The sequence below is a fragment of the Peromyscus californicus genome, unplaced genomic scaffold (genome assembly GCF_007827085.1).
Source record: "Peromyscus californicus insignis strain IS unplaced genomic scaffold, ASM782708v3 Scaffold_4__1_contigs__length_199733344, whole genome shotgun sequence".
Lineage (NCBI taxonomy): Eukaryota > Metazoa > Chordata > Mammalia > Rodentia > Cricetidae > Peromyscus > Peromyscus californicus.
In genome coordinates this window covers 57,629,786-57,651,952 of record NW_026294562.1, presented here as the reverse complement: position 1 = coordinate 57,651,952, position 22,167 = coordinate 57,629,786, and the positions used below count along the sequence as shown (strand labels likewise).

Here is a 22,167-nt window from a genome sequence, read left to right as displayed (position 1 = left end):
AGCTGAGAGGGGGTCCTTTCCTCCCCACGTATCATGAAACCTCCCCAGCAAAGGCCTTGCTTTGTCCACACTGCCAGACTGCATATCACCCATCCCATCACTCTTGGATGCCCTGGGGCAGGTGCTATCACTGCCCATTCACCTCATGTGCAGGGCGACATCTGAGCCAGAGGTAAAGGACGCTCACCTCTGACACAAGCAAAGAGCCACTAATGTGCACTTTAATTTGCAAATAATTTATATTCTTTTGAAACAAGAGTCTGAGGCTAAAATACGTCTGTCGAAGTTCCCATGAGCAACTGTACAGAACGCTGCAGAGGATGCAGTCTTTGTGAGGTAATCAGTGAGGTGCCCTGGGACAGGTCCATCCCAGTCACTGAGCAGCAGAGGGCAGGCCATCACAGGCTAGGAGCCTCTCTGGAGCAGGCTCCTCCCGTCCCTAGAGTGCACAATCTGTGCCCCACTGTGTCACTGAAGAAGACAGGATGAAGGTGGCCACGGTCTGCTTTGCAAGGTACTCACTTCTCAGGACATGCATCTGAGCAGCATCAAAGGGGCCCGGCCAGTCAGGGCAGGGTTACTCTGACGGAGTCTAAGACCAGGCAGGTCTCCTCGCAGACGACACCCTTGTCATGGGAGGTCAAGCAGAGAAGTGGCCCCACCTGCTGACCCTGAGGAAGCTGGTCCCAGGGTCTGGCCCTCTGCCCCACACAGCCCTGTATGAGGACGTGGCCTCATGTGCCCCTCTCCTTCTCCTTCTTCTTGCTTGTCCTCTGGCTGCTCAGCTCGCCCAGCTTCTTGTCCAGCCTCCTCTGCAGCTGGGCCCTCTTGGCCGGGTCCAGGGCCCTATCCCTGGTCCCACTGCCTGCATAGAGCACTCCTTCCCGACTGATCCTCTGCCGGGCATGGGCGCGAGCCTTTTCACCGCAGCCGTGGATCTGAAAAGACACAAGAGTCAGGGTGAGTTGTGGCCAAGGGAAACTGCGGCCTGCAGATCTGCATCAAAGGTGCGAGACCATGGACCTGCCCTTCCACCCTCCCCAAGTCCATCCTTCACAGCTACCCAGTGAGGGGCCTGAATCCTGAGGCTGGAGTCCTGGAGACTGGGGACAGGAGACAGTACCTCTTGTCTGCCCACAGGGTAGTCAACATGGTCCCTGCAGCTGCTTCTGCCCACCAGCCCCACTCCCCAAGTTGCTGCCAGTCTGGTGATACCATGGCCCTGGGCACACTTTGTGCTGCCCACACCTGACTCTGACAGCCCGGGCCATTCCACCCACCCCAGCTGTCTAAGCTAGGGCCTCTGCACACTAGAAGGGCAGCCTGCCATCACTCCTGTATTCCCCAGCCAGCCTAACTTCCACCCTGTGGGCCTCAGCCCACTAACCCCCAACTGTCCTGGTTCCTGGATTTCCTCCTGGGAGCACTCAGTAATTTACGTCCCCTACTCCATGTCAATGTCCTCCTCAGATCCCAGAGTAGTCAAAGCTTGCTCTGCCCCAAGTCCCCAGAGGTCCTGGACCTGACCCTGAGAATTCTGGAGGTGCCACTCAGTCTGCAGGCCAGAGCCCCTCCCCAGCCTCTGCCTGGAGCTAGGTCAGCCAATCTACAGAGTGTAGGATAGACAGAGCTCCTCTACCCAGAGTTCCCACTGCTGTGGCTGCCCCTCGGCAAAGGTGCACTTTGCTTCCTTGTGCCCCAAGTGTTCACATCAGATCATGATCAGCATCTGCTTTGGCTTTTACAGAAAACGCTAGGCTGGTCTGGCTACACCAGCCCCCCAACACCACCCCCAGCCAACCAAGTGATGCCCCCCCACCATCTGGGAGGGCCGTCACCTCGGGCAGGTGATGGCTGAGGCAGTAGCAGCGGTTACAGTGTATGCAGAGCTGGCCCAGGGTGGTGGTGCTGGCCGAGCACTTGGCAAAGCTACAAGTGTTGTCAGCCTTAACCACAGCGGACACCAGGGCATCAAAGTCCTCTTCGCAGGGCAGAGCCGCATTTAGACCTGGGGAGGAAGAAGACAGAGCTCAGGCCAAGGAGAGGACGGAGACCAGACACTGCAGACAGCGGACACCCCATCCCCAGAGTCCTTGGTGGGATTCGCCATCCACCCAGGATGCCAGGGTCCTCGCCAAGCTGACAGCCTGCCCACCCTATTGCCCAGCCCTGAGGGAGGAGGACAGGGTGCAGGGCCGACAGCCTGTCCCCCCACCACTGCCCAGCCCCAAGAGAAGAGGACAGGATGTAGAGTGCCTCTAAAAGCACACCCTTTCACCCAGAAAACCCTTGGGAGGGTGGGGTGCAGACTCCCTGTGATACCAACTGCAAACACAGAACCCAGGCTAGACATGAGTACCAACAGGGATGGAAGCTGCCCAAGTTAGGCCCCAGTAGAAGCCCCCCAGACCCTCAGGCAGGGGCAGGAATTGCTTGGCAGTGAAGTGTCTTACTTAAACTGTGGGTGTTCTGGGGTCAGCATGGAGTCGTGAAAAACTCAGCAACTGTGAAAGGCTCCAGAAAGTACATCTCAAATGTGTGCTGCACGGTACCTCTGCCGAAGCCTTGGATCTCAACACACAACACGCATGCTCAGCACTGTCCCACCGTCATACCAGAGTGGCCACCCTCTGCTGCAAGTCCAGCCACTGGAGGAGCTGGGTGCTTCACTGTATGTATGTGACTCCATTTTCACAAAGGCCTGTTGTTCTAACGACAGACACAATGGGGCACTTTCTGCCCAGCGCTCCTCAGAATTTATCAAGTGGTACATCTTTGGGCTGTGTTGTGTTAGACAAGTGTCCAGATGACTGGATGCAAATCTGTTCTCATCTTTAATAAACGGTAAAATTTCATGTATTCCAAAGAACTTCTAAAACAAAATTTTATGACTTACTAGTAAATGTTTGATTGCACACTATGTATCTACGTACTCAGGGCCAGGGAAATCTCTCAGGAGAAGGCAGTGGGATGGTCACTGGTTAAGAACACTGGCCTCCAACCCTGTCGACTTGAGTTCCATCTGTGGAACGAAGAACACTGACCCTGCAAGTCGTCCTTGGACCCCCAGCTGTGCTACGGCACATGCACGCACATGTACACAATAAATAAATGTCAATGTCTTAACAGAGCCTTGGTTGATGGAGGGTGTGAGTGCCAATGCGCTTTATATGAGCGCACGCCTTTAATCCCAGCATTTGAGAAGCAGAGGCAGGCAGATCTCTGGGAGTTCAAGGCCAGCCTAGCCTACAAAGTGAGTTCCTGGACAGCCAGAGAAACACAGAGAAATCCTATCTCGAAAAAAGAAAAAAAAGAAACCCCATCTGTGCCACAGAGAAATCTTGGGAGTACAGAGATGCGGCAACACAGTGCAGCTCCACAAAGCACACACGTGTGCAAACACAAGGGACAGAGAGGACTGGCAGAGGCGGGCCCTGCTCTGACCCTGGCTCCGGCCCCCACCCCCACCCCACCCCCGGCTCTTTCTCTCTCATAAGGCTGTATAAAGGGGAAACTGAAGGCACCCAGTCACTGGCCCTGCCACATCCCAAGTAGAACCAAGTGGCTTAGAGATGGACAGCAAAGAAGGACCAGGCAGAGTAGTCAGACCGGATGGAGGGCGCTGCTACCCAACCCTCCTGCCTTCGGCTCACCATTCCTGCCAGCTATCACTCCATGGCCAGGGCCCCGAGGAGCACCAGCCAGGCAAAGCCTGTCATAGGTGTGGCCACCGATGTGGTACCTCGGTCACTGGGCAGGGTACTGGCACAGGGCCTGAACCTTTGCAGGCCCTGGGGACTCTGAAAGATGGGAGCCTGAGGCAATCCCAGAAGCCCAGGAGTAGATGGGGCTCCCAGGCCACCTAGGATGTGGGTAGGTCCAGGCTTGCCATGGCATAGACACAGTGCTTTTCCATCTGAGGCAGGGGTCATCTTGGTCACCAGCACATAGCCTGGCTACAGGAGCCATCCCATGAGTGCTATGGCATGCACGGAGCAGTGCCACCACCCTGGGAGCTGGTTCTGAAGCTGAGAGCGGCACCCGTGAGGGCTGGCTTACGGGAACAGTGCCCCAAAGGGAGCTGACCGGTGGTCCCGCTGGCAAGGGCCCACTGAAGTGTCCAGAACACCTGGACCACTCCCCAGTGGGTCCACCCTCACTGTGCTGGAGCATGTGTGCCAACTCAGGGGTAGAGTCACCCAGGGGATGGCAGGCACAGTGCAGGCTGAATGCAGAGCACAGAGTCGACTGGGCCCTGGCATGGTGCCGAAGAACGGCGGTCTCAGCAAGCCTGTAGCTCTGAGTACCTGCCCCTGCGCTGCCACTCAGAACACGCCCTGCCCCAGAGGGCCCTAACTGCCTCCTTTCCCCAGAGGGACAGCAGCACTGAGCATGCCAGGGCTTCTCTTTCATGCCCCTCAGGGCTCTAGGGATGAGCAGGTGACCTGCCTGTCACTACCCCAGGGGAGGCTGGGCCAGGGAGACAAGAGTCATCCACGTGGCCAAGGGAGTCTAACTGGCTCCTGAGTAGCAGGTGGTGGCAGGTGGCAGGAGACAGGAACCAAGTGGCACCGTGTGCTCGAGAGATGTGGCTCACCTTTCGTTTCTTTTTTCTTCTTCTTCTGTGGCGCCTTCTGCGGTCGCAAACCCACCCCTGGCTGAGCCTTGGCTGCCTGGGCTTGGCTGCCCGGCCGTCTCTGCAGCCTCTCCAGGTGCAGTGCCTTCAGATCCAGCTGGGTGGGGCCCTGTGACTGCCCACGGGGCTCTTCTGCCAGTGGCTGAGGCTCAGCCTGTGCAGGGCTGGGGGGTGAGGGAGGCCGTGGGGCTACACCGCCAGGCCCTGCAGGGCTCTTCCTGCTCACCGTGATGTGCCGAGCCTTCCCCTCCCCGGTGCTGTCGTGCCTCAGCCCAAACTCCTCAGCTATCTGGTGGACTCGCAGCCTGTCGTGGGAGCTCAGGGACGTGGGAAACTCCAACTGTGACTCCTTGCTGGCCACAAACTTCTCAATCATGGCCCTCAAGTGCTCTGTGCGGTCTGTGCCTCCAGTTCGGTCGGAGTCGCTTGCACTGGAGCTGGGCTGGGAGTGGACTTGAGAGCCTGGGGGTCTCACGCTAGGCTTCCTGCGGCCCTGTCCAGCAGCTGCTCTGGCCTTCTGGCCACTCTCCTGCTCACCGGAAGGCTTCCTGATGGAGGTGGCAGGGCCCCCGGTCTTGGGGCCATGGCTGTGGCCCTGGGAGCCCTCATGGGTGTAGTTCTCAGGGACAATGTCATCCAGGTATTCAAAAGCTGTGCGAACCTCCCCATGCTCTGTGAAATAATCCACCAGGGTCTTCAAAAAGGCATGGTTGTTGACAGTGCGGGAATCACAGATGATTGCTACGTGGCGTCGAGCACGGGTGACAGCGACATTGATCCGCCTGTCCTCAGCCAGAAAACCAACTTCACCTGAAAACAGGCCAGAGGTTAGAGAGACCGAGATCCAAGTCAGGGAACAGGATGCGTGTCGGGGACAGTCACTGCCAGTCACATCATCAGAGCTACAGCAGTCTACAGCTGCCCCCTTGCGTTCTCTGTGCACACCACCTGACCTGCCATTGGCATGGTGGATAGCATCTGCTCTGATGCCTGCCCCACTGCTGACCAGTGCAGTTCCACAGTCAGTGTGGGAGCGCTGAGACTGCACCATTGCCTGGCAAGTACAGCCTCCTGCCCACGCCTGGACTCAGGATGCCAGGAACAGCTGCTGTGTGCCAAGTCATTCCCCTCCTCATCCATCCCCAGCCTGCTCCCAAGGCTACTCTGCAAGCGCCCGGTGCAGTTTTCTCACTGCGTGGCAAGCTATGGCCACACAGAAATCAAATCATTCCTCAAGGCTAAAAGACAGGCCCTAGGGCATGAAGGGGTAGTTCCTCCCCTGGACAGGGTGACCAAGTCACTTGGGGCTCACTATGCCCCAGCCTGCCTCCCAGTCACCTGCTCCTTGACCAGACTGAGTCTATTCCCTTTGCTGAGAACACCATGCTCTCCCTCCCGACACTAGGGGAAAGCTCTATTTACGTGTCCTCCCAGGGTGCTCCCTGCCTCCCCAGCTCTCTGACCCTCGGGTCAGTACCATGCTCCTTGATCCTGTGCTTTACATGAGCTCAGAGGGCAGAGGCTGAACACTGTGCTGCTACCCGTGCAGGAGAGTTCCACATGCCTTCAGGATCAGCACTCTCATCCCAGGCTGTGCACAAGGCTCCAACGGGGGCTGCACTACGCACCTTTCCTGTTGGACCTGACAAGAGTCAGGATCACCGCCTCCTTCTCTCGGCCTTGGAAGCCATCAACAGACTTAATCTCGAGCTCGGGGTGCTGGTTGGAGAGGCTCTGTCTGAGCAGGTCCACCTGAAACAGAAAGCAGGGCCGAGATCTCATCACCAAGTCAGAGGACTTCAAGACCCACCATGCCTGGGAGTCCTGCCCTGCAGGAATGGCCACCGTGGGCACCCTTCAGTGACGACAACAGCCGCAAACTGCCATGGCACTGTGTGTCCCTGAGGCTTGTAGCCTTTTTCTCTCCTTAACCTGGGAGGGAGAGCGCTGATCCCGAAGGCATGTGGAACTCTCCTGCACGGGTAGCAGTGTCAGTGGTCAGCCTCTGCCCTCTGAGCTCATGTAAAGCACAGGATCAAGGAGCATGGTACTGACCCGAGGGTCAGCAGAGCTGGGGAGGCAGGGAGCATCCTGGGAGGACATGTCAACAGAGCAGTGGAGACTGACTGGGGACCTCACACACTAGGGAGAGAACTCCACTAAGCTATGTGCTGGGAGGGTGGTAGCACCCTGTCTCCTTGTCTCTGGTGGCCTCCTGTGTGACGCCGGGAACCAGAATGGGGCAACACTTGTTTGTGAGGACCTTGCACTATGCATGCAGCAAGCTTCTCCCACCAAAGCCGATGGGGGGGCAGGGGACACAACTTGGGGCAGACTGATCCGCCAGCATGGACTCTGTCCACCTGGGAATGCTGGCCAGTGCTCAAGGAAGGGGGGACCAGGCTGAGGTCAGGCTCGTGGCAATGGCAGGTGTAGAAACACATACACTCTCGTGCTGCTGTCCAATGAGGTCCACTCTAGCCCTGGACTCTGTAGTCACAGGAGCCAACACACTAGCCTGTCCTTTCAGCCTCTAGCTGAGTCCAACGACACAAAGAAACAGAAGGAGATCCCTCACACCTGGAGGTTGTAGGGTGCGATGACAGCAATGTCACCTGCGTGGACCCCAGCATCCACCAGCGCCTGGATGTGCAAAGTGACAAGGCGAACTTCGCCTGGGGAGGAGAGAGGGCAGTGTTCAGTGAGGGCCATGCTATGCAGCCTCTGTTACTGAGCTGTGGGAAACACTTTCTGCCTGTTGTGAGCAGATCTTATGCTGAGCCAAGGGCAGGGGGCATCCTGGGAGTGGCCAGATGACCAGAGAGAGGGTCATAGGACCTGGGTACTGGTGGCTTAGAGAGATTCTCAACCCAAGATGAACCAAGCAGCCAGGTTGGTGTTCAGAGTATGGGAAAGGCTACCAGCCCCAGGAGCCCAGGCATCAGCTGTGCCCCAGGAAGAGCACACGTGTGCTGCCCTGGCCCCTGGAGTCCAGCCAGGGAGCTTGTCCTCATCTCTGCCACCCAGTGCCTCACTAAAGCAGGCCTGGAGTGACCTGTTTTACTTCATTTTTAAACACATATTTCTAATTACGTATAGATGTGTGTGTTTGTAAGCACAGCCACACGTGCTTGGGTACCCGCACAGGCCAGAAGAGGCCATTCAATATCTTGAGCTGGAGTTACAGGCAATTGTGATCTGTCCAATAAGGGTGCTGGGAACTGACCTTGGGTCCTCCGGAAGAGGAGCGATGCTCCTAACTGCTAAGGTGCATTTCCAGACCTGGAGTGACTTGTTATAGAAGGCAGCCCGAGAAGGACAGGGGATCCTGGCTGGCGACTCACCCGGGTTTCCCTTGGACTGGCTGTCCTCCTCATTCAGCTCCAACAGCCCACAGCCGGCCGTGTCGATGAGCAGCAGGGGGACACGTGTCTCCTCTGTGTCAGCCACACCTGGGAGATCCCTGGCACAGGGGTGAGCAGAAGGTAGGACTGACCCCTTTCACAACAACACCGGGCCGGGCGGTGGTGGCGCACGCCTTTAATCCCAGCACTCGGGAGGCAGAGCCAGGTGGATCTCTGTGAGTTCGAGGCCAGCCTGGGCTACCAAGCGAGTCCCAGGAAAGGCGCAAAGCTACACAGAGAAACCCTGTCTCGAAAAACGGAAAAAAAAAAAAAAAAAACCAACAACACCGGTCCTTCCCACCAAAGAGACAGAAGGGCTGCCAAATGGGTCCAGCTCCCAAGAAGGCCCAGGCAACATCCAGAAGGTGAGTGTCAGCAGCTTCTGCCACCCCAAACTCCTAACAGGACACACTTCCCTCCCACAGAAGGCCAGCTGGGACTGGAGCCAGGTGAGGCAGAAAGATCAGGGGAAGCAAGAGGCCAAGTCACTCACTTCAGGAGGTGTCCTGCCACAGAGGGATGGGCGGTAAGCTGTCCATGGTACATGGCCTCCGAGGCCCAGCGCGTGATGGCCTGGTGCATCCGGTACTGTACCGTCAGCATCCTTACCACGCCAGTGCCATGCTTCTCCGCCAGACGCTCCATCAGGCTGCGGGACAGCCCAGCCATTGCTGCCCTGTGCCCAAGCAGGAAAAGAAAAAAAAAAAAAAAAGAGTGCTGAGTGTAGCGTGAATCTTAAAGGTACTTATTAATAAAATCAAACCTGAGCCAGGTATTGGGGCGAACGCTGGAAGATCAGAGAGACAGAACAGGCCACAGCCACCTCACCTCGCCAGTTCCTTAGCTGGTCCTGTTTCCTCAGACTGGAAGCTTCTGTGTCCTCATCCCAATGGCTTTCAGCTGAACTGTACTGCTCAAAGCCTAAAAGCTTAACCAGCCAAATGCTTCTAGTTTCTGGTCCTCACGCCTTATATATCTTTCTGTTTTTGCCATCACTCCCTGGGATTAAAGGCTCACTTTCTGGGATTAAAGGCGTGAGTCACCATGCCTGGCTGTTTCCAATGTGGCCTTGAACTCAGAGATCCAAAGGGATTTCTACCTCTGGAATGCTAGGATTAAAGGTGTGAGTGCCACCATTTTCTAGCCTTTGTATCTAGTGGCTGTTCTGTCTCTGACCCCAGATAAGTTTATTAGGGTGCACAATATTTTGAGGAACACAATACCACCACAGCTGAGTCCAGATGTGACACCGTGGGAAGGTAGGGAAAACTGCAGCCCTCAGTCTCAGGACCCAGTACTTCCCCAGCTTTCCGCATGATGGAAGGGAAGACTGGGCTGGGCTGCAGTATTCAACATAACCACCACAGCCTAAGAACACATCCATCCCCTTCAGAGCAACAGGCTCTTGGCAGGTGGCAAAGACACAAGAGGAAGACAGGGTCCAAGCAGATTCAAGGGTACCATGCTGCTTAGAAGATGGGAGAAGAACCCTGAGTCACCATCTGCAGTGGCCTTGAAAGGCAGGTAAGGCGGACACAAGTCCTCCCTGAAGCCTTGAGACCAGGCAGCCCCTTTCAGAACCCAGGCCCCAACACTGTAAAGTGTGCCTGGATCCAGCACTCGGGAGGTCATGAATTCAAGGCCACCTTCAGCTACTTAGTGAGTACAAGGCCAGCCTGGGCTACATGTCTCAAAACAAACTCAAATATGTTCCAGTGGGTAGCAATCACCACTACAGCCAGTCACTGTGGCTGAGTACTCCCCAGGCCCACACTGTCCGGGGATAAACACACTCATTCTCTACTGCTGAACCATTTCTACCTCATCCAAAGGAGAGTGAGACCTGAGAGCTTAGGTATAGTCTGAGGCTGCCCACCCACAGAGACTCTGGCACAGTGCCTCTCTCCATGTTGAAATGTCCAAGACCATGAGAAAGCTCCCCCATTCTGTCTTAGCATGCCCCTAGGAATTATAAAGTCCTTCAAGTTGACAATCAGCTGATTCTTACTAAATATTTATTTTTAAAATTGTACGGGTACAGGTGTTTTGCCAGCACTTTATGTTGTCTTTGTATCCCACAGGTGCCTGCAGAGGCCAGAAGAGGGCATCAGATCCTTTGGAAGTGGAGTCTGACAGTTATGAGCCTCCATGTAGGTGCTAGGAACCAATTCTGGATCCTTTGGAAGAGCAGCCAGTGCTCTTAACCCCTGAGCCATCTCTCCAGCCTCAGATTCAATTGATCCTTAAGAATCATTGTCACCAAAGTAACTAAAGCCAATGTTGTGAAATAATCTTTTTGTACACTGTGAAGATTCGTTGCTCTCATTGGCTTAATAAAGAGCTAAATGGCCAATAGCTAGGCAGGAAGAGGTATAGGCAGGAGGGCCAGAGAATTCTAGGAAGAAGAAGGGAGGTGCTGAATGAGACGCAGAGTGAACAGGATGGGAAGTATGTAGATGAGGTAAGCAAGCCTTAGGGTAGCACATAGATCAATAAAAAACAGGTTAATTTTAGTTATAAGAGATAGTTAGTAACAAGCCTAAGCTATCAGCCAAGCACTTATAATTAATTATAAGTCTCTGTGTGGTTATTTGGGAGCTGGCTGGTGGGACAGAAAAGTCTGCCTATAGGTCAAAGGCAGGATGCCTGTCATACCCCCCATAAACCCAGAAGAGCACAGCACAGCCACTGATATCACCCAACTTTTCCAAGGGACAAATATGGTCCATCTTTTCCCAGGGACAGCCTAGATTCCACCCTCAGCTCCCTAGAGGACAGAGCCGTCTACTGTCATACTCTGAGAAGCATCCCTTTGAGAAGCCACCAGGCATATACCATGAGCCTTCTCACTCCTGCTCAGACCCCTGCCCTTCCTATCAGGACTTTCATGCTCCTCAGAATCCTCCAGTCTACCCCCTCAAAGATCCCCCCAAGCTTGGTTCTGAGGGGCTGTTGTAGGTGCTTTTCTTCAACATACCCCTGCCTGAGCATCCCACCTCTACGGTCACCCACTCCTGGGAGGTTCCACACAGCACCTTTCCTAGCAATTCTTTCACCACCAGAGTTCAGGCTGCACCAGGACCTCTGAACACATGGGAAAGAGGCAATTTCAAATGCAGCAGGAGCCAGGGCAAAGCCTCCTCAGGGCTGAGGGCCCTGGCTTCTGGAGGCTGTCTTTCTGGAATTAGGCCCATCTGCTAATGATTACTCATATGTCAGATCCTGCACACAGGCCCACAGTGGGCTTTCTAGATGGGATGACAGGCAGACAAGACAGATAATCACATGACACTGCCAGGGAGTGATTCAAGCTGAGAGAAACCAGGTAAACCCTAAAAGAGACTGACAGTAGCAGCTAAGAAGAGTAGACACAGGAAACCACACAGGATCCATCTAAATGGAGGGCAAGGCTACCTTCCCTCCCAGGGAAGCAGTGGTCCAGACAGAGGGACAGTGAGGCAAGGGGCACACTGAGGTCTGAGGAGGCCAGCGTGGCCAGAGCAGTGAGAGGGATGACAGGGAAGGCAGTGTGAAGGGCTGGCCAGCAGACAGCACTGGCTCCACCCAGGAGAGGCTGAGCTGGGCCACTCCACCAGTCCTGGTGAAGGTGCCTAACATCCACGCTGCAGAGCCCACAGCAGGCTGGGAGCTAACTGCCACAGGCCAACATGCCCTGCCTGAAGGGGTTTTCCTAGCTCCACCATCAAGCCTGCCCATCCTTCACAGGCTCTCAGAGCAACAAGCCTCCAGTGAACACAGGAACAAGCCAGCTGCATGCTAGGACCTGAAGCCAGGACGAGGATGACACAGCCCCCATGCTCACACAGCACACAGCCCAACTGATCAGCTGTGTAGACACCTAAGTTCGGCACATGGAGATGCAGTTGAGAGCCATATGACAGAGGAATACCAAGACCTCATGGTGAGCTCGGGCATGCAGGATGGCCCTGGGGGACAGTAAGGAGTTAAGGGGAGGGCCAGCAGAGCAGGCAGGCAAGTGTCTTACTTGTGGGAGACAGTGGTAGGTGGCAGCTGCTTGTGGTCTCCGGCTAGGATGCATTTTGGGGCCTTCAGCAGGGGGATCCAGCAGCTGGCTTCCAGGGCCTGGGCACACTCGTCCACCACCACCACATCAAAGTGGTCCTCAGGCAGCAGCTTCAGAGGGCCATCAGAAGACGCACCTGGAAGGCAAGGGAACCAAGCTGGCCCATTCATTTCTGCTTCCTGACCTAGTATAATACTAAAACTACTGTGTACAAGGCCATGGAGAAGGCTCAGTGGATAAAGAAGCCTGCTGCCAAGCCTAATGACCCGAGTTCAAGTCCCGGGACTTGGAAGGAGAGAACTGACTTCTGCAAACTGTCTTCTGACCTCCATGTATGTCTACCCACACAATACACACGTGTACACAAAATAAGTAAATATAAAATACCTTATTTAGGATTTCAATTAAAATTTAAAAGAAAGAAGACAAAAACCAACACTAGCAGACATTAAAGTGGACGAACAGAGCCATGAGAATGGCGGTGTACACCTGTGGCCATAGCACTTGGGACGCAGAGGCAGGAGGATAAGGAACAGGGTCATCTTCAGATACAAATCAAGTGTGAGGTAGCCTGGAGCCACAGGAGACCCAGACTCAAAAAGCACCAAAAAGTTGGCAGCTGGAGGGATGGCTCAGTAGTTATGAGAATGTACTGCTCTTGCAGAGGACTGAGTTCAGTTCCTAGCACCCACATGAGGTAGTTCACAAATGTAACTCCAGCTTCAGGGGATCTGATGTCTCTGGCCTCCACAGGCACCTGCATTCATGTGCATACACACATGCACACACACACACGATTAAAATAAAACTTTTAAAAGAAGCAAAAAAAACAAAAACAAAAACAAATCCCAAAACAAATAAATGAAACCCTTTCATGATGGTGAACTGGGTAATTAATCAAGAAGGTTGGACCTTTCATTCACGTCTCTGAAAGTGCATCCGTCCAAGGATTCAAAGCAAGAGCTAAGTGTCTGGAGAAGCACACAGGTGCACACTTTCCACCCTGAACCTACAACACTGTCTCTCTGTGACTGAGCAAACAGAACAGGCTATCAGTACCCTGCTATGATCCCACTAACACCATAACTTCCTTTCCCAAGAAGTACACACAGAACATTCTGGACAACTGAGCACACTGTGGACCATGAAGCAAGTGTCTCAATGGACCACCCAAGTCAAGGCATCACATGGAACTGGACATAACAGGCACGGAGGCAAACTGAAAGCCAGTCAGGAAGGTAGCACAGGAGTCCCCAACTAAATAAAACTAAACTAAAACACTGCTAAATAAGTGAGTCAAAACGGAAACCAAGACTTCATAGCATCCCCTCTCCCCAACAACAAACAGCAAATCAACATTTGAAATGAGTGAAAACGAGAACACAGAACTTGTGGGCTGCCACAAGAGGAGCTAGAAGCCGTATCAGAGAAGAAAGGAAGCCAGTGTGATGGCACACACCTACAAGCCCAGCAACCAGAGACTGAAGCAGGAGCATCACTCAAGAGTCTGGGGTCAGTCCGAGCTACACAGTGAGTTCCAGGACAGACCGGGCTACGCTGCCTCTTCTAAGGAAGTAGGGGGAGGTCGGGGAAGATGGCCCAGTGGGTAAGAACACTTGCTGCAGAAGCACAAGGACCTGATCCAACTCCACAGTGCCCATGTAAACAAGGGGGAGTGGCCCCACCGAGCCTAGAGCCCAGCACTGTCACAGGTGGAGGCAGGAGCTCTGCTGGGGCTTGCTGGCCACTGGCCTAGCCCAGGTTCAGTGAGAGACCATCCCAGACACAGTGCAGAAAGCAGCAGAGGGCGATCATCTGACCTCTTCCTCTGGCCTGTGCACGGCTCACATGCCCATGCAAACGTGCACATGTACGTATGTACACACACACACACACACACACACAAAGACAGAATACCCAGAATAGCCCATGTCTGTGAAAGACATTGGTTTTGAAGTTACAAGACTCCCCACACAAGCCAGGCTGTGGTGGCGCACGCCTTTAATCCCAGCACTCAGGAGGCAGAGCCAGGCAGATCTCTGTGAGTTTGAGGCCAGACTGGGCTACAGAGTGAGTTCCAGGAAAGGCGCAAAGCTACACAGAGAAACCCTGTCTCGAAAAAAAAAAAAAAAAAGACTCCCCACACAGCAAATCCCAGCCCAGAGGCTCTGTGAGTCCCAGGAAGAGGCCCAGCTGTTGCAGACTCCGTGGCCAAGGCCGTGTGGTGGGAGGGCTGGGCTCTCACCTGTGTTGGTGGCTAGGACCACGTCTGCAGCAGTGAGGCTCTGAACTATGGCTGCTTCTTCTCTCTCCTTCAGTTCCTTCCTTAGTAACTTAATTTCATTTCGAAAATTACTTTTCTCTCTCTTATCCTGGGTCTTTTTGTTCTTGCCCTAGGAGAAGAATCGGAATTACTCCAAGACTCCGCACTTCTTTTCTGTTCCGCTGCTCTCAGGCAGTCAGAGATGCGGCTCAGCAAGTTCCTGAGAAGTGCCGAACAGCAGAATCATCATGAAGGACGCCCACAGCCCACCTGCCGCAGGGGCCAGTCCCCACCAAGGGGCGTGAAGGGACAGCTACAAATGTGACCATGGACAACAGACAGCTGGTGTTCCAGACAAGAAAGTGTCAGTCTGGACTTGGGTGGGACTTCAGCCAGAGGCTGAGCTCACCATCATCACACGTGGGCAGGGGGGACACAGGACACTGCCTGAGCCCAAGCAGCACACTCCTCCTTGTTCCCACCTCCACACACACCGTCTGACCCCAGGGTGACACCTCGAGCTGCATCATGCAGCCTCCAATCTCCCAAAAAGCGGGAGGACTCCTGCCCCGGCATCCTCTCTGCTGCCATCCTTCCCCAGTGGTGAGGCCACCAAGGAGTGCCAAGGTGAGGCAGGGGGACTGTTGATGGGAGGACAGAGCCCAGCCCAGGAAACCAAGGAAGATGTGGATGCGGATGTGAACTAGAGATCCAGTTATAACCACCAGTTTCACCTGGAGCCCACCGCCACCTTGCTCTACAAGCCTGGTGTCCTTGGTACGGGAGGCGACATGGACCAACAATTCCAGAAGGGATTTACTCTTCTACGTCTTTTTGGTCTTGTCAGTCTCGGCCAGCCCACCCTGCCAGTGCTGGGGAGGCACCGAGGACATGTTTATTTTGGCTGCTTTTCCTGCCAGTGCCGGGGATGAAAGGCAAGGGCTGTGCGCACTGGCACTTGCTCTGTCCTGCACCTCCCCCAAGTCCGGGACACACTTTCTTCTGGACAGTTTCTCACCTGCTCTACACTCCCAAAGCAGCAGGATCCCTACTAAACGCTCAGTGCAGTTCTCCGCCCCCGGTGAGCAGTCCAAACTCAAGAGAGGTTCAACACTAAGGAGTGGCTCCCTTTGTCTCAAGCAGCCCAGGCTGGTCTTGAACTCACCATGCGACCCAGGATGACTTTGAACTTCTGATCCTCCAGACTCTACTTCCCAAGAGCTCAGATGACAGGCCTGAGCAACCATGCTCAATTCTACGTGGTGCTGGGGTTGAACCCAGGGTTTGTGCCAGCTAGGGAGGCACCGTACCCTGAGCCATACCCACAGCCCTGGATTATAAAGTACTAACTGAGCTAACAGAAGCAGATTAGGAGGAGGAACCTGGGCAGAACAGAACATCACTCTTTAAAGACTGAAGCTCAGACAAGCTCATGCCAGGGGTGACTGGCTCTACGACACCTACAAAGACCTGGTCGATGTCCTTTCTGATGTCAGCAACAATCTGGGCGTTGTCACTGCGCGCTAGCACTGCGTCCAGTGAGTGCTGCTGGGCAGACTCCAGGAGGCGGGCAGGGTGCCCCAGGCGCAGAATCCGCTTCTTACACAGGGCCAGACGCTCCACCAGGTTGTCCACAGCGATGTTGGAGGGAGCACAGCACAGAACCTGGGAAAGCAGGCAGTGAGGCTTCTAGCAACTCCCTTCCTAATTAAAACCACTTATCAACCAGGCAGTGGTGGCACATGCCTTTTATCCCTGCACTCGGGAGACAGACAGAAGCAGGCAGATCTCTTTGAGTTTGAGGCCAGCCTGGTTTACAAAGTAAGTTCCAGGACAGTCAGGGCTACACAGAGAAACCCTGTCTTGAAAAACAAAAAACAAACAAACCAACCCACTTACCAACACATTAAATGAAACAATAACCCTTAAAGGACAGGAAGTAGGTACTAAATGAGAGAGTAAATACATGATGTCGAGGGCATGGCACTCAACCCAGGCCACGTCCGGATAACCAGAACTCAGATACCCACAACCTAAGCATCCCAAGCACTGAACACTGCCAGCTGACTCCCAAGCTGCTAGTGCAATGGCACATATCTGTGACCCCAGTGCTCAGGAGGCTCAGGCAGGAAGGTCAATGTGGGTTCAAAGCCAGCCTGGGCTATACAGTGAGGAGAGACAGAGAGACAGAGAGAGGGAGGGGAGGGATAGGAGAGGGGGAGAGAGTCTCTGGAGGGTGGGGAGGGGTAGAGAGGGAGAGAAGGGGAGTGCAGAGGGAAGAGAGAGGAGAGGCAGAGAGGAAAAGATTCAAGTGGAGAACACCAGAGAAGCCAGGGAGCTTTCTCTCCTCAGTTTTGGCCAGTATTAACCCATTTCTTTTGACCAGCTCCTGTCTGCCAGTGTTTTGGTAAAATGGCCAGCAACAGCCCTGAGTTCAGTCACAGCTTTGGCAAGCCTTTACCAGGTGAGAGGCCCTCCCCCAGCAACAGATGTTTTATTGGAAAGGGACCCTACACTTGTAGCTAGCCAATGGTGTGGGGCCCAACTTTAGGAGTTGGCAGCCTATGAACATACCTCACTGGTAACTTCTGGTTTCTGTACCTTGTCTGTCTGTCTTGCTTACACAGTACAAACAAGATTGTATTGTATTGATGTGGAAAGTCCTCGCCAGCTTTTTAAAATTATTGCCAGTCTATAGAAAGAAAGCATGGGGACCCGTCCTGGGAGGTCAGGAGGAACCAGCTGTGAGCTGAGGAGGGCTCCCGACTGGACCTGAGAGCTGGTGCCCCGAGGACAGTCTAGGAACTTTCCCAGTATCATAATCTGAGATCAGACACTTCATGCTGAGGTGAGGAAATTTGCCCACCTTTAGGCCTTGCTTCACAGCTTGCAGGATTATTTCCACCACGGTTGTCGTCTTCCCGGTACCAGGAGGCCCGTGGATGATGGCAAGTTCTTTCTGGGCCAGCGCAAAAGACACAGCTTCTTTCTGGGAAGGGTCCAGGGTCGTGTTGTAGAAAGTGAGTGGTGCTGGGGGAGAAGTGCCATTGTCAGCAATCAGGAAGAAACAGTACACACAGCAGGCTGGACTCCAGGCTGCACTACACAGCACAGAATCAATCTGCTCTGTTTTCTTGTTCTTTGAGACGCGATCTCACTATGTAACCTTGAATAGTCTGGAATTCAGTAGACCAAGCTGGCCTCAAAACTCAGAGACCTACCTGCTTCTACCCCTCAAATTCCGGGATTAAAGGTGTGCTTGTACTTTTTTTTTTTTTTAAACAAGGTCTCATATTGCCCAGGCTAGCCTCAAACTCTCTAAGTAGGTGAAGATGACCCTGCCATTCTGATCTCCTGCCTCCACCCCATGAGTGCTGGGATTACAGGCTACACCACCACACCTGGTGTAGTGGTGCCGGAGATGGAACCCAGCACTTCATTTGTGCTAGGCAAGCATGCTGTCAGTTGAGCTACAGTCCCAAGCTCTCATTTCCAAAGCAAGCTTTCTCCAGGAACAGGAACCAACACCTAGCCTGCTGTTGACTGTTCCTCATTTTAGGAGAAAGTGCCACACCATTTGGTTATAATCCAACCAATGGCTGCTGGGTGCCACAGCAGGTGAGTTACAAAAGAGATTATATGGCTCTAAAGTCTAGATGTTGACAACCTGCTTCCTAAGAACTTTGCCAACTCATGCTCTAGAATAACAGACGTGAAGGAACTGTTTCTTGGGGCATATTCATTTCCATCGTTTTATCACTCTTAAGTGACCATAAAATAACAAAGACAAAGGATCGTGCCTTTATTTTGGATAATGGAAGACTCAAATAACTAATAAAGTTCTCTTAAAAAATCACCTGTATGTGTGCGAGCATGCATGTATGTGCATGTGCGTGTGTGTTGTATGTGCATGTGTGCCTGTGTGACAGTATCCTTGTAGAGGTCAGAGGACAACCTCGGGTGTTAGCCTCATCTTCCACCTTCTTTGACACAGGTCTGTTGTTGACCAGTGTGCAGCCAGGTCAGCTGGCCTACACACTTCCAGGAACTTAGTTTCTACCTCCCATCTCGTAGTAGGAGTGCTAGAACTACATGCACGACCATTCGGGTTCTGGGGATCTGAACTCGGGCTCTCACACTGCACAGCAGGCACTTGACCCACCGAGGCACTCCAGCCCAAACGGCCTCTTGTGCTCAGCTCCGCCCCAGTGTCCACCAGGGACACCCGAGTGCACCAGGCTCCTACAAGAAGGTGCTGACCTGGACCTGTGAGAGGCAACAGGCCTGTAACTATCAAAAGAGCGGGATGGGAGACAGAGCATGCACTACCAAATCCCAAGTTTCTGGCACATTCTACATTTTATCTAAGTCTTGTTAATGATATAACATCTACAATCAGGACACACCAGTCTTTAAGGGCAGCTAATATATTTTTGAGGTGAGTATTGTGGCACTCGGGACATAGAAACATGTCAGGAGTTCAAGGTCATTACTGGATATAGAGTAAGTTTGAGACTAAGACCAGCCTGGGCTACATGAGACCTATTAAAAAAAAAAAAAAAGGTAAGAGTATCATTTAAAACTGTGGTATGGGGCTGGGGAGACTGCTCAGTAGGCAAAGTGCTTTGCCACCCAAGCATGAAAGCTGCGTTCGGGTCTCCAACACCATGTAAAACCTGGGTACGGTAAAGCACATCTACAGTCCCAGCACCGGGAAGTGGAGACAGGTGGATCCCTGGGACTCATGGCCCAGTCAGTCTAGCTAGTCAATGAGCTCCAAGTTCAGTGAGAGACCCTCCCTCAAAACTCAAAACATAAGCTGGCGTCAGTGAGACAGTTCGGTGCATAACGGCACTGCCACAGCTGACGATCTGAGTTCAGTCTCTAGGGCCATGTAAGGCAGGAAGGAGAGAACCAACTCACAGCTGCTGTCTGATCTCCACAGGCACATTCGACACACAATAATAGAGAAAGAAAAAACAGGGTGGAAAGGGACTGAGGAAGACATGTGATCACTTAACAACCAGGTGCACACACACACATGCACACACGACACGTAATAATAGAGAAAAAACAGGGTGGAAAGGGACTGAGGAAGACATGTGATCACTTAACAACCAGGTGCACACACACACATGCACACACGACACGTAATAATAGAGAAAAAACAGGGTGGAAAGGGACTGAGGAAGATATGTGATAGAAACCTCTGGCGCGCGCGCACATACACACACACACACACACACACACACACACACACACACACAAATAAATCTTAAAAAAGAAATTTAAAAATCCTCACATATTTCAGTGGTGGGACTTGGGGTGGAGTCACCCAAAAGGACATCTATGAGTGAGGACGCTGGCCCAGAGTGGTACTTCTTCAGTGTCATCAGCGCTCTGCGAGGAACCAGAGCCAAAATGAGGAGCTCTTTGGGACAGCTGTTCCGGGACACCATCATCTGAGAGCACCCAGCAGACAGGCCACTCCCTCCCTCAACACAAACAAGGGTGCCCATGAGTCCCATCCAAGAAAAATGCCCCTCCGATTTTCAGCCTGGAATGCTCACTTTTTCAGTCGCTTGTAGGTAACATCATTGGCGAGCTTCAGCAGTCTGTAGGTATTCTCTCGGTTCAGGTTCAACTGGAAATCATGGGACTCATCAAAGGCCACTGTGACTGACTTTTGAGTGATGCGGGTCAGGACCCCAGTAGCCAGCTGGCTGCTTTCGTTAGCATCATACAGACCCGCAATATCACCTGCAAAAACAAACCCAGCTAAATATTATGGTATGTGATTATTTCCTGTATATTTCAAATACATATATTTGATTTCAAACAATATATATCATCATGCACTTATTTATCTGTGTGTGTTATGGTTTGTTATGTGCAGGTCAGAAGACAGCTCATGGCAATTGGTTCCCCCCGCTCTACGATGTGGATCCTGGGAACTGAATTCAAGCACCTTTCTCCCTGGAGCCACCTCACCCATGTGTGAGTTTCCCCTGTGCCTTGGATCTTATTGGTCTCCTCCCTGACTTTAGAAAGACAAACGGGATATGGCAAGGATGCTCCTGGGGCAGAAGCTGAGCTGTGTGTCGGATTCCCCATACCCTACCCTGAAGGCAACCTAGCACCCCTGGTATGTGGTCAAAAAGCTCCAGCGTGCAGTGCAATGGCTCGGTGCTTGCTCAGCATGCCAGAGGCCTTGGGCTCTATCCCAGGCACTGCAAAGAGAAAGCTGCCAATCCGGGCAACCAAAAAGCAGTGTGGTCACAGGCAAAGGTGGCAGTGCACATTTGCAACCCCAGAACTCAGTAGGCAGACACAGAAAGCTCACTGCAACTTCTAGTACAGCCCAGTCTACACAGGAAGTTCCAGATGGACCAGGGCTACACAGTGAGTCACATTCCTGGCTCCAAAAAACAACAAAAAGTCAGGCATGATGGTGTAGGCCTGTAATCCCAGCAACTGGGAGGTAACGGCAGATCAGTTCAAGGCTCAAAGTCATCCTCAGCTATATAGTCAACTTCAGACCCTGACTCAAAACAACAAGACCAGCCATGACAATTGTCCTACTTCTGAATAGGAAGTTTTCACTGCTTCATACTCCATCTGGATCTGTCCTGCAGCCTCTGGCAGAGCACAAGCCTTAATCTGAACACCAGCAGTGGTCAACACAAGCCTACATCAGACACCTACCAGAAGTGAAGCTGTTGCTGGGAAGCACCACCACAGGCCCGAATTTCCTAGGCTCAAAGGTGACCAGCCGCTGTCCGTACAATCCGGTGCACTGGCTGGATACTTGAAGCTTCAGCAAACACACCCCTTGGCTCTGGAGCTCTTTCAGAGAACTGTGTTCCTGCCAGGACCTGGAAGACACCCAGGATAGCTGTTTGTGTCCACACCCTTCCTATTTCAATCCCTTGCAGGAAAAGTAAGCGAGGAAAGAGTTCTGCTTATAGGCACCAAATTGGAATCTGCTCCACTCCAACCCTGCCCCTCCCACAGCTCGCAGGATTGGTACTGCTTAACCTGCTCCAGGTCTGCCAATAGTCTTCCCATGCCTCTACGCCATCTTTCAGCAAGTCCTGTGGGCCTCCTATTTATACCTTACTCCCTCTCTGCCTCTTACCTCCAACACCCTAATCGTGGTTCAAGGTTCTAGCTTGACTTGCAAATTACTCCCTCTCCCTCCCTCCCTCCCTCCCTCTCTTTCTCTTCTTTTTTTTTTGGGGGGGGGGGGAGTGGCAAAGGGTCTCCTGTAGCACAGGCTGACCTCAAATTGGCCATGTAGCCAAAGACCTTGAACTCACGATCCTCCTGCCTCGACTCCCCGAATGCTGGGATGACATGCGTGCGGCCCTGACACCGCTTTGCAGTCTTCGCCGAGGGACGACTCCGCGTGCTGCCCACTGGCCCAGCCCGGCCCGCCGCCAACACCAGACCCGCTCCGGGAGACTAGGAACGAGCGCTGCAGAGGCCCGGAGATCCGCCGCCGCACTTACCTGCGCTCCTCCACCTCGGCGTCCCGCTCCAGCTCCAGCAGCTGTAGCTGCTGGGCCACGAAACTCTCCACGGTGCACGAGGCCATCTCCTCCGCGGTGCAGCCCGATTGGTGCTTCCTGCTCAGCCAGTTGGTCCTGTGGGACCTGTGTTCCCGTCGGACCCTGTCCCCCACCGGGCCAGTGTCCTCAACGGACTTGTACTCCCTGTCGGGACAGTGAATCCTGACGGACCCGTTTCCTGTGTTCCCTGCTAAGTCAGTGACTCCAGTAGGACCCGTGTTCCCCTCTTCCTGGTGTTTCCCACCCGG

The 22,167-nt window shown here is 53.4% G+C and overlaps 1 protein-coding gene across 1 annotated transcript; it reads right to left on the bottom strand.

The window, feature by feature from the left end:
- Positions 1 to 205: 205 nt before the first annotated feature.
- Ighmbp2 (immunoglobulin mu DNA binding protein 2) lies at positions 206 to 22,114 on the bottom strand. The gene is made up of 15 exons (XM_052762217.1): positions 21,860 to 22,114; positions 21,054 to 21,223; positions 19,919 to 20,108; positions 19,651 to 19,748; positions 17,215 to 17,378; positions 15,813 to 16,013; positions 14,331 to 14,478; positions 12,047 to 12,221; positions 8,534 to 8,716; positions 7,981 to 8,099; positions 7,217 to 7,311; positions 6,265 to 6,388; positions 4,598 to 5,446; positions 1,839 to 2,008; positions 206 to 938 (listed from the first exon to the last, which is right to left on the bottom strand). Exons 1-15 carry the CDS (start codon positions 21,943 to 21,945, stop codon positions 735 to 737), a joined length of 2,976 nt encoding a protein of 991 aa, XP_052618177.1. The 5' UTR covers positions 21,946 to 22,114; the 3' UTR covers positions 206 to 734.
- Positions 22,115 to 22,167: the final 53 nt, after the last annotated feature.